Source organism: Molothrus ater, chromosome 18, assembly GCF_012460135.2.
Source record: "Molothrus ater isolate BHLD 08-10-18 breed brown headed cowbird chromosome 18, BPBGC_Mater_1.1, whole genome shotgun sequence".
Taxonomy (NCBI): Eukaryota; Metazoa; Chordata; class Aves; order Passeriformes; family Icteridae; genus Molothrus; species Molothrus ater.
In genome coordinates this window covers 4,650,726-4,662,918 of record NC_050495.2, presented here as the reverse complement: position 1 = coordinate 4,662,918, position 12,193 = coordinate 4,650,726, and the positions used below count along the sequence as shown (strand labels likewise).

Below are 12,193 nucleotides of genomic sequence, written 5' to 3'. Positions count from 1 at the left end.
GAGAAATCATGCCTCACGTGGAGCACACAAACCCAGCAGGATGGTTATCACAATGGAAAATAAACTGACAGCAATCCTCACTTCCAACCGCAATTAAATTTAATTAGTTCTTGCAAGACAGTGTATAGAGGGAATAAAAAGGTGATGCTTCAGCCTGTGAAATGAGGAGTCAGAGCTGTATGGCTCCACCATCTAAAACCAATTCCTTTCCTGTAAAAAACAATAATTTTCCTTATGAAGATTGTTCTAACCTAAAAGAGTTTTCTACAGTGCCAACTCAGAAAAACTTATTCAAGCACTTGAAAAAATTAAAATCTTTTAGATAAACTAAGAAAAATCCAATTAATGCCTCCAAATGGGAGAAGATGCTTTCATCCCTGTCCATCCCAAGGAGTTACTGGCCAAAGCCCACTGGAGGAGGTCCTTATGCTAATTCCAGCAGTGACTCAGTTCTAGAGGAAAATACTTCTTCCTTCACCTTCCAAAAGCTCATCTAGGAAAAGGACAGTGTTCATCCTGTTGCCATGAAGTTCTGGCTTTTGATTTCAGAATTCCCTTCCTCTCCCAGAGAAGCAGTGGAGTCACCATCCCTGGAAGTGTCCAAATGCCAAGCAGAGGTGGCACTGCCTGGTTTAATGGCCACAGTGGGACTCAGGTGAAGGTTGGACTCAGAGATCTTGGAGGTCTTTTCCACCCTTAAGCACTCTGTGATTCCATGAAGATGAGGTCATTCACAGAAGCACTAATGGAACACTCCTAAAATAATCCCTGCATGGCTGCAATAGTGGGAAATGCCCCAGGCTGGAGGTTCCCCCAGCACAGCAGGAGGCTGTGACACCCTTTGGTCCCTGCAGGATGTGACACCCTTGTGGGGCTGGCTGAGGAAATGCTCTCCCAGGGAAGGCAGCCAGGCCAAACAGGAAAACTGAGCCATCAACATCTCCTGAGAGCTCCTGCCTCCAGCTGGGGTGAGGAGGAGGCACCAAAGGCAGAGCCCTGCTCAGAGCACCCACAGCAACGGGAGGAGAATGTCTGCACTGCTCCTGGCAGGGACTTATCCAAAATAAACTGCAGACAAAATGCACGTTCAATACATTCCAGGAAGACTTCCATTATTTAGAAGTACATTAATCTCATTTCTCTTCAAGTGCCTGAATTAATATAGCAGTAATTCCCCTGCAATGAGCTGTTAAGTCAAAATAAAGCAGAGCAATGGGGTGGCAAAATGCTGAAGAGTCTCTACACTGTCACCATTATACTTTAAAAAAGGCAAAATCTAAACACTTCTTGCAGTGCAAACAAAATTCCAGCACATGGGATTGAGTCCAATCCTCCAGTGAACCGGAATGTTTAGGTGGAGCTGTTCTAATCAGGATGGATGGATTGAAATAACTCTCCAGTGCTGTCTGCTGTGAAGCTGAGACAAGCACCTTTGTTAAGAAACTGATCTCAGAAATGTCTGTACCATCCTGGAATCCAAGTTAATTTTACAGCAGCCTGGCTGTCACTGTTGGCACTCACTTGGCTGCCGAACCTCGAGCTGGTCCTTACCCTGATTTCATAAGCAATAAAAATATTCAGAGCACACAGTTCTCAAGTGCAGAACAAACCAAACGTAATTGACATTAATGTCTGCTGTAAAATCCCAACAAGTATAGCATTAGAAACCAGATAAAATGCTATTTTCATACCACACTGAGCAGACATGATACAAGTTCAGGGTAGATCAAGCTGCAATTTACACAACAGGTGTGAACTATAAAAAACCTCACACTTTGCTGCTCTAGGTTTATTTCACTAAATCATTCTAAGAACAGAAAAGCATCAGCAATACTCAATATCAGTTTCACTCAGCTGATATTCCATTTCATCCTCCACTTCACCACCAATAAAACACTTGAGAGTCTGAGATGTGGGCATGGAGAGATGCACCCTGAGTCACCCCACCTGAGCCCCAGAGGGATTTTGCCATTCACCCAACCTGGTAGTATTTTTAAAGGAAAGGCAATGACAGAAAATCAGACTTAAAAACAAATAGGAGTGTGTTAGAATGTTGGGGGACACAAGACAGATGATGGATTTTGGACTTGGTTAACATAAGAGATTTGATAAGAGGATGCTTTGGCAAAAGCAAACGGAACTTTGAAAATTAGACTTTGAGTGCAAGAAGATGAATTTAAACAGGTTTACTGGAAAAAGAAATCTCAAACTTTGCAAGCAAGAGATGTTGTTATATGCATAATTCTGTGTTTGTGATTTTAATTTAATGATTGTAGTTCACCAACAGAAGTGTCCAAGAACAGGGCTTGGAGCACCCTGCTCTAGCAGAAGGTGTCCCAAGGCTGAGGACTGGAATGAGAAGATCTTTAAGGCCATTCCAGCATGAAAGCACTGTAGGCTGGTGGGATGGCAGCCTTCCCCCTCCCTCACCTGTCGCTGCTGTGCCGCTGCTCGTTCCAGGTGCCGTACTGGCTGTCGGGCTCCTGCACCAGCGTGTCCGTGTCCTTCGCCCCCGGCGGCTGCCTGGAGAAGCATTTTCTCAGCTGGTCCTGCAAAAAACACCTCCAGTCAGTGCTCCAGCCCCTGGCTGAGGGATTAACAGGTTTTACTGGCAATAGTGGCTTGGAATCTGACAGTTAAACTCGGCTGGGAAATGAACTTAAACACGAAGAACTGCTGTGGAGTCGGAGCGACAATTCTCTGTGCAGTAATTCTCTGAACAATAATTACAGTAATTGTTTTCCTGGGCAAATAAAGGATCCCAGAGGTTGGAGATGTCTCCCTGGTTTCAGGAACTCCACGCTGCTTTAATATTGTTCTTATCTCAGGTTGCACAGAGCTTCTCAAAGCACCTATGCAAGCACAAGGAATTGTGCTGGGAATGATATTTCATCTCCTCAAGCACAGCAGGCAAACATCAACTCCACTGCTCTTTTCCTGAGTTTAATAAGATGATCCTTTTTTTTTTTTTTTTGCAAGCTTTCTTTGGAAGACATTCAAAATAAAATGCATAAATACATAAATAAATAAATAACCACAGGGCCAGACACAAAAAGCCTTCTCCAAACAGATGTAACATCCAAACCCAACCCAGGACAGACCACAGTGGGTTTGCTTTGTTTTACTCTGACCTCTCCTTTCCTGACTGCTGTTATTCCATGGATCTGCTGCTTTCCTAAGAAGGAAAGAGTGGATCCCAGGCTCTCAGCATTCCAGGGAGAGAAGTGGGTCAGTGCTGGCACCCCAGATTTGCAGCACACCAATGTCAACCCAGCCCTGCAGTTGTGCAGAGCTATTCAAGGAGCTTCAAGAGCTCCTGAAATCCTACACTGGGAGCAGATAATTAACTGTTGGTCTCTTTCACCTTCATTACCCTGAACAAATACAAGCATGGCTTTCAGATCCAGATCAGTTTTGCTTATCAAGATTTTATCTGCCAGCAAATTACATGGTTTTCCACCTGCCCTTGGAAAAATGCAAGGATTTTTCTCCCTTTGCAAGTACCCTCTGCCTCCAACTCACTGAGCAGAACACGTTGCTGGACTAGAACACAACTCTTCCTCTTCAGGCAGCATGAACAAAGAAACAATAACTAAGAAATACCATACTTAATATGTAGAATTCCTTCATATTATTGGGGGGAAAAAGAGATTGCATGTTTACTTGTTTCCTTAATTTTGCACACCTAAAGAATGCTGCCTTAAGACTACAAAACCATTAAGAATAATTCAGCAGTGCTGACACCTGGCTACTGAAGAAGTCCCACAGCACTTCCAGTTCTCATAACCAGTTCTTATTTCCCAGTGGCCACAGCCACTTTCCATCCCTGTCATGCTCTTTGCTGCTGACAAAGTTGTTTGTGTTTTAATGCAAGGAGAATACAAAAGGCTCCACCATTTACTCCAACTATCACCATGCACCTCAAAGTTAAAGACCAAGTTAAATTCTGTTTGCAACACTCAAGTAAAACGGGCTCAGTTTGTGAGTTACATGGAACAGATGTTTCCTGCTTTTCATACTCCAGATGTTTCTGCAGCCCCAGAATTCACTGGTTCTTACACTTTATGCAATCATAGGATCTTTAAGGTTGGGAAAAAACCTCAAAAAGATGGAGTCCAACCTATCCTACACAGATATCTAAATAGAGACAAGTACATGAATGCCTGGAGGCAAGTTAAGCTCTTACATTTCCCAGTCCATGCCAGGTACAAGATTGCAAATGTGAGCCAGGCACACACTGCTTCCAACACAGGAGACAGTCTGGTATTTCCTAGAAACCACAGGGCATTTCCTCCTGCTTGGCTTGGCTGTATGTTTTGCCTTCCACAAACTCCCTCTGCAGCTTCCCAGTCCCATGATTTGCTCCAGGGACTCCTGGGCTCAGCTCTCACCCAGTGGCCACAGCCCCTTTGGCTGGTGGCTGCCCTTCTAGGAAAGGCACTAACAAATACCAGTGGCTCTTCTCACTTCCCTCCCAATGCTCATTCAGGGTTTTTTTTTTTCCACCTTGATGCTTTTTATAAATTTTTTTCAATGCCAATCCCACATCATGAGTTACCCTATTCTCATAATCAACGTGTACGGTGCTTTTCCACCGGTTACAACTAAAGCCCGTTACCTCTACACACGGCACCGTTTCATTTGCAATCACTCATGCTGTTTCTGCTAGAAATTAGACTAAAAAGCTTAGAAGCAGGAGCAGAGGAGCAGCTTTTGTTGTGCTGCAGTGGGGAGCCCTTGTTTACACAGCAGTGAGTTATCAGGGCCCTGGGAGCTGTGCAGGAGGGGTGTGGATGGCCCAGATAACAACGGCTCAGCAGCCACAGGGGTCAAGTTTAGATGCAAAGACACCGCTCCTGTGAAGGCTCAGTAATACCTAACAACATTTTACACTGCTGCCCAGAATGACACCATTAGCAGAGCTATTTCTGGGTGCTAAACCCAAAACAAGCCTGAAAAAGAAATAAAATTACTGCTTCTGAAGGCGCTGTGAAGTTAAGTTCAATACAACAAACAAAGTCTAAATGTCAGGAATAAAACACTGCAAACTCTAGGAAATCTAGAGTTCTCTGTGTTCTGAAGGCTTTGTTACATTCAGAATCATTATTTCATTTTGCTCCTGGAGGAAGTTGCTTATTTCAAGATGATTGTGTCCCTGACAGGCCCTTTCAACACGTATTTTTTAAGGTGCCAAATGATTAATTGGAAAAAATAAATGCTCTCTAGGTACCAAGCAGAAAAATAAGGAGTGGGAAGAGGAGCTGATCCTCTCCTTGGCTGGTGGAGGAGGTGTTGGCTGGGGGCACTGAGAGCAGTGCAGAAAAGCAATTTATAGCCTGTGCAGCAGCTCAGAGGAGAGGGGGTGCTGAGGAAGGAAGTGACAACAAACCAGGAAGATTTTCCTTGCCAGAAGGTGATCATTAGCAAGAATGAAGAGTTTTAGCTTTTCTTTTGAAGATCTCTTTTCTATTATTGTCATGACACTCCTGAAAGACTCAAGGCAGTCAACACACAAAGCCAGGCAAGGTACAGACGTTTCCTCCATAAACAGAATACTCAGGAAACTGGAAAACCAATAATCCCAAAGGAAAAAGCAGTAAAGAGGGGTCTGGTGTCTTTTTAGCACACAAAATAAACCCAAATTAGAACTTTTCTATTTTACGATGACAGAAAAATCTCCCAAATCAAATAAAACCCATGCCTGATTCAGGTTTCAAATGCTGTAATTATCCAAGCTTTGATGTTTAACTTCCCAATTCTTACACCAGGAACTAGGGATAAAAATCTACTTAATTTTTCTATAAAATTAAGCAGCTGAGCTGTGTCCTGCTTTGCCTCTGGTTCTTCTAAAATGAGCCATTATGATTATGCCTCTTTCAGTCTTCCCTTGGAATTAAGCTGGGCTTGGCTACACTCCAGGGCTGATTACTCCTGCAATTTCCCGTTCCTGAAAATGATGCACACACAACATTGGTCCCACCAGCCCCAAAATTACCCCTAACTCTGGGTCAATGCAGACATTTATGTGCAAAACCCTCCTGCACTGATGGGAAATGAAGACCTGGCACAGGAGGAACCAGAGCTCTGAGAGATCTCCTGAGTCAGAAGCTGCACAGACAGTTTCAAAAATATCTTTGTTTGCCAAGGAGCCCGAGACATCAGCCAGCCAAAGTGACAGCCCACAGCTTGAGTGTGAATGTTCAGAGCTAAATTCCACTGGCATGGGTTGGGTATGAAGAGGAACTGCACAATGGAAGGAAGTTTTGACCATCTGCCTTGTTAATATACAACTCAGAGAAAAAATGGTGCTGATTTCTTGAAAAGGGCTGCTTTTTCTTTTTTTTTTTTCCATTTTTCCCTCTGCTTACTTTAATTAAAGAAGCAAAAAATGTGGTCAAATAGCCCCTTAAGTGTGACACTGCATTTTAGCAGAGCTCACAAGTCCTTACAAATCCCAAAAAGTATTCCAGCTGTTCCCCTGCAGCATGCCAGGAAGAGAGCAACAGACCTCCACCAATTCATATCTTAGGATATTATTTTGTAGTTGACTGCTTTGAATGAGATGCTGGGCTTGATGAGCACAAGAAGTCCTTTATAACCCAAATTATTCTACAATTACTCTAAGAATTCGAAGGACTAAGAGATGAATTATATACTTTAGAGCACTAACAGAATTATCAGGACATAACATCAGATTGAAACCAACCAACACTGAAAACCCCATTACAATAAGAGAGCTTAAGGGTCACAGCCCACGGATTTTAATTTGGAAGTACCCAAATGCCAAGACAGCAAGTGGGAAGAGGATCCCAGGATTTCCATCTGTACTTACTATCCATCCAATGAATGCTGCCCATAAGGAGTAAGTCATGGCTCCAGCTCCTCTTAATTCCCAGCAATCAGGTGGGATTCAGACTGGTGAGATCAGCCAACTCCTGCTTTCATTAATTGCTGAATGGAGTCAGCGCCTGGGGGAACGCTCCAGGCTGAGGCAGCACCTTCTGCCCCCACCCTCCCTGCTGCAGCCCCAGATAAAGAGTTCCAGGAACTGCCCAGCTGAGCCCAGGGACGAGTTCCAGACCTCCAGCATGAGGGAAGGCTCCCCAACCCCCCCCAACACCCCTAAACAGGACAGCACTGCCCCATCCCTGGAGACTAGCCCCAAGAGCAGGGACAGAATTAAGGGAATGAATCCATCTCAGAACCTCCAGGGCTTTTCAGCCTGACCCAGCCAGGTAAGGAGGTCAGCAGGTAAGGAGATGGCAGTGAGGGGCTGTGGAGTCTGCTCAGGTGGAGCATCAGCTCTGGGGTCCCAGCACAGGGGGGGTGTGGAGATGTTGGAGTGAGTCCAGAGGAGGCTGTGGAGATGACCAGAGGGATGGAGCACCTCTCCCATAAGAAAGGCTGAGAACTGGGGTTGTTCAGCCTGGAGAAGAGAAGGCTCCAGAGGTACCTTACTATGGCCTTGCAGTATCTAAAGGGGCTCCAAGAGAGCTGGAGAGGGACTTTGGACAAGGGGGAATGGCTTCCCACTGACAGAGAGCAGGTTCAGATCCATGTCAGGAAGAAATGCTTCCCTGCCCATCCCTGGAAACGTCCAAGGCCAGGCTGGGCAGGGCTTGGAGCAGCCTGGGATAGTGGAAGGTGTCCCTGCCCCTGTCAGGGGCTGGAATGGGATGAGCTTTAAGGTCCCTCCCAACCCAGACCATTCCATGATCCCTCTGGCCCCGGTGCGTCCTGGGCTGGGCAGCACAAGCTGCTGGTTTTATGTGAAAAAACTGGAGCTGCTGCTGAATGCACAAACAGTGCCTGGAGAAACACACGTGTGCCCCATGTGACTGTGAGCACTCACACAGCACATTCAGCTCTCTCAGATCCTAAGGAGCTCCACTGCTCTGCTCAAAAATCCTTTAAATAATGGATGTTTCCCTCTCCCATGGGCAGTGGAGTACGTTCCAGTCCCACAGTACCAAGCATCTCATAAATGCCATCAGGCCTGACAGCCTCCCTGTTGCTATGCAACCCTGGGCTGCCTTTCCATGTGAGTTTTGCCTGCCTCTTCCACAGGGATATGATACCCAACCACCAATTACATCCCTGCTGCTAAAGCCTGACAGCATTTCCCTTACGAAACAGGAGTTGTTTTTAGAGGGTGACTGGTCTAATTCTCCACATTTCCATTGCTTCCCATTGCTGCACAGGACTGAATCCCAACCCCTTCTCCCTGGAAAGGCACAGCAAAAATTACAGATGTACTAAAGGAGAGAGGGACTTTGGACAAGGATGTGGAGGGGAATGGTTTTAAACTAGCACAGGGCAGGTTTAGATCAGATATTAGGAAGAAATTCTTGCCTGTGATGGTGGTGAAGCCCTGGCACAGGCTGCAGCACCAAAGAGAGATCCAAAGTCCACCCTGCATGGATTCTGGCCACAGCAGAGACATGGGCAGAGGAATGCAGATGAAGTTGGTTTTGCCAGGGATCTGGTTACAACCATGCAGGGACATCAGCTCCCTGCTCCTGCCGTGACTCCTGGTGCTGTTCTCCTCCTCATCCCACAGAGGATTTCAAAGACATCTGAGAGTTTGTCATTTTTTTTCTACTCTGAAAATCGAGCTGCTCTGCCTGGCTGTGAACACTCACCACACACAGGTCAGGTCACCACACACAGGTCAGGTGGTTCAGGGCAAGGCTGAAGATGGAGCAGAGGCTGACCCAATGTGCAAAAAAGCAGACGAAAATCTAATTCTAAATATAAGCCCTGCTAGGGCTGAGTGAGCCACAACAGCACTTCCTCTGAGAGGTGGGAGTGTACAACACCACAGCACAGCAGAGGAACTAGCTGGGAACATCTTTAAAACCTCTCCTATGTCATCAGATCAAATTTCCTTTTCAGCCTGAGGCAGCCAGGCTGATAAGGAATGAAGCCCTAAGAAAGCCAAGGCAGCAGGAAGGAGCCAGAGGCTGGGTCAGGAAGATCCTGAGCAGTGAGAAGGAATCCAGGCTCTGCCCAGGGCACGTGTAACTCCCATCAGAGTTAATAAAACCTGGAACAGGATCCCTCGACTTCAACACTGCAGGAGGCACAAGCCAGAACAAGGCAATTTCATTCTGGGATGCCAAGGAGGGGAGAGATTTGCTTTTTTTGAAAAGCTGCATAGTTGAAATCAACACCTCCTACTCCAAATGCTGCATTTCACAGCTCTTCTACACAGCTAACGTCTCTCCACATGAGACACGAGTTAAACTTCAAACAAACATTCCTGGGAAAAAAAAGCCCTCCCTAGCTTAAAGCCTGGAATTAAAGATGTAGAGAAAGTGATAGGATTTCCTGACAACAAGTGAATAACAAACTTGCTCAACACACGGCTCAGGAGATGTTTTAGGAGACAGCAGTCAAAACACACACACAGTCACCCCCCAGTGAACGCCAGGAGTGCTTCCCAAAACTTTCACAATATTACCAATTTCAATAAAAATGGATTGCCAGGATAGGGAGGCTGGGAGGCCCTGGCACAGGGTGCCCAGAGAAGCTGTGGCTGCCCCTGGATCCCTGGAAGTGTCCAAGGCCAGGCTGGAAAAACCTGGAATACTGCAAGGTGTCCCAGCCCATGGCAGAGGGTGGGACTGGGTCATTTTAAGCCCCCTTTCAACCCAAATTCTTCTGGGAGTCTATGATTCTAAGGCTTGCATTCAGAGAAGTTTTTGTATGATACAATTTATTTCCCCTGAAAGCTGTCACTTACAGCTTAAAAAAAAAAAGGCAGCAAGGTGGATGAGCAGAAAATATCAGCTCTAAATCCATTTATGCTATTTTCTTCTTGTTTAAGAGTATGGTAAAAATCAACTCCTTGCAGTCAGCATAAGTGAAATCACAGAGTAAAGTCGTTTAAATAATTATTCCTGCCAAAATAATGAGAGAACAACAAAGGCAGCCACCAAATGCCCATCACTATGGGTTTCTGGCCCAGATTTATCTGCCAGCTACGTTCATGGCCTGTTAAACCAAAGAGGAGTTATTAAGAATGAAAAAGCAGGAACTGTTTCAGCACTGGCCCTTGTATCTTCATTAATTAAACTGAACAGCTTCACTCCTCCCCCAGCTCCAAACAAGACAAACAACTCATTTTTAAAGCCTGCTTGCTGCAAACTTGCTTCCCCTTACCCCAACAGCTCCCTGGGAATTTAAAGATTAAATTTAAAGATTAAAATTCCATTTACTGATAGTACCAAAATATTATTTTTGAGAACAACTCACTGTGTTCTCAGCGAATATTAGGGCAGAACAATTCAGCAACTATTCACCGTAGGGCCTGTACCTATTCCAAGTTCAGAATCAAAGTGCCAACTTGTAGTAATTTCTCTTACAAATCATTTGCTGAAGGATGTTCACCACAAAGGACAAACTTTTTGCAGATAGATTAGGGTACAATGTAACAGGCACTGCAGATCAAAGCTCTTTTATAAGCAGAGACACAGCCCAGGTGAATGCAGGTGTGGAACTCAAACCAGGACCCTGCCCTGCTCCAGAAAGAGATCCTGTTTGATAGGAAAAGGCAGAGTCCACCAGCTTTCCCCAGCAACAAGCTGTACAGGCTTAGAATAAAGCATCTGGGAAGATGAATAAAAACTAGGATGGGAATTTCAGCCTCTAGCAGGAAAAGGGCTGTGGGATGCAGCAAAAACCCTCAAAAGGACTAAGTGGCCTCCCAGCACATCTGGGACACACGTATCAAACAAATCACTCCACTTCCACCTTTATTTTGGAATTAAAAACTGAATCCAAACTAAGTACCAGATGAATTTTGAATGAAAACAACATTTTCTTAGACTGCCCAGTACACCAAAAGCAAACCACTGCTAAATGCACTTAGGTGTTATTTTTAGCATGTATCAGAGCAATTTAGGTAAAGAACATCGACCACACTCAGCCCCAGAATTCATCTTTGCTGTTCTTTGTGAAACACCTCTGAGGTTTTCCATGACTTTTTTTAGCAGTGTAAGTGGAGCCAAGGGAATCAAACAGCTTGCCCTGGTTTTATTGTATGGCAACAAACCTCGAGACCTAGAACAGTGCTGGCTGTGAAACCAGATCTCACACCTATAATAGAACCATGACCGACAGACCCTGATTAAATCTGAGGCCATGTTTAATGCATGTATCTCTGCTCCTCTTACAAAGACACCAAGCTGATGACGTGAGATGAAAATGGACAATTAACTCCATCAAAATACCTGAAAGAAAAATCAGCTTCTATTTAAAAGGTCTCACTGCAAAGCAAAAGCTTCTGCAAGCTCAGCTATGGATTCGCAGATGTGAGGGCGAAGAAGTTTACTCAGTGACTTAAATTGTGCTGCCTGAGTTGAATTTGGAGAGCTTTCTGTGCTTTGTATGATGCCAAGTTCTCCACCAGTGGCAGCAGGGAAGGGAGGTGGAAGCCCTTGGCTGTGTCAGGCAGGAGTTCATGGGCATGGCTGCTCCTTCTTTAAAAACTCCATCGGCCCCGAGTGTCTGCTCTACACTACAGCCCCAAAGCAGCACAGAAATCAGTTTACATGAATTACACACTTTTTACTCTTCCATAGTTACTTGTAGCACAATGTCAGTAGTTCCAGGGACTAAGACAGGACCCTGTTGCAATCAGGTAAAAAATACCAGCTCCAGGTCTGTATTCAGCAGTTGTTTACCACAGACACAATGGCACCAACCACAAACTTCTTGGAGTGCTCAGACCTTAAGTTTGAGCCCAAGTGAAACCAAATTCCCATATAAAGCCAAGCACAAGCAGAATTCCTGCTGAAACAGAGGAACAGCAGCTCCAGCACTTTCACCGTGACTTAAGTGAAAAGGTCACCCTGTGTCTCCTAATTTCTGCTCTGTAAGCAGTGCTGGGTAGGACAGCAGAACATTTGTCCTCTGCAGGTTTCACATTCCCATTTTTCAGCCTTCTTCTACACGAGTTGTTCATTCACGTGATTCCAATAAATCTAAACCACCAGCTTAAAAAAAAACAACAACAAGAGAACTTCACCATGCTACCACTGTAACAGTGGTTACCAAATATTTTCTTCTTCATTCTTTTGTGCTTACTTGACACTATTTTCTTTCCCAGTCTGTCCAAACAGGACATGGATAGCAAGCTGGGACAGAAATGCTCTACCCAGTGCTGATAGAGAGCAGTGGAAAGTGCCAT

The 12,193-nt window shown here is 45.1% G+C and overlaps 1 protein-coding gene across 4 annotated transcripts in view; it reads right to left on the bottom strand.

Annotated features, from left to right (window-relative positions):
• Nucleotides 1-12,193, bottom strand: part of KIAA1671 (KIAA1671 ortholog) — a 65,414-nt gene that overhangs the window by 7,545 nt on the left and 45,676 nt on the right. For 3 of the 4 annotated variants that reach the window (XM_036393168.2, XM_036393171.2, XM_036393170.2), the window contains one exon: nt 2,431-2,549. In XM_036393168.2, the coding sequence (XP_036249061.1) occupies nt 2,431-2,549 (119 nt within the window). Of the gene's footprint in view, nt 1-2,430; nt 2,550-6,832; nt 6,917-12,193 lie in introns of those variants that run through there. The other variant, XM_036393172.2, reaches the window with a different exon arrangement.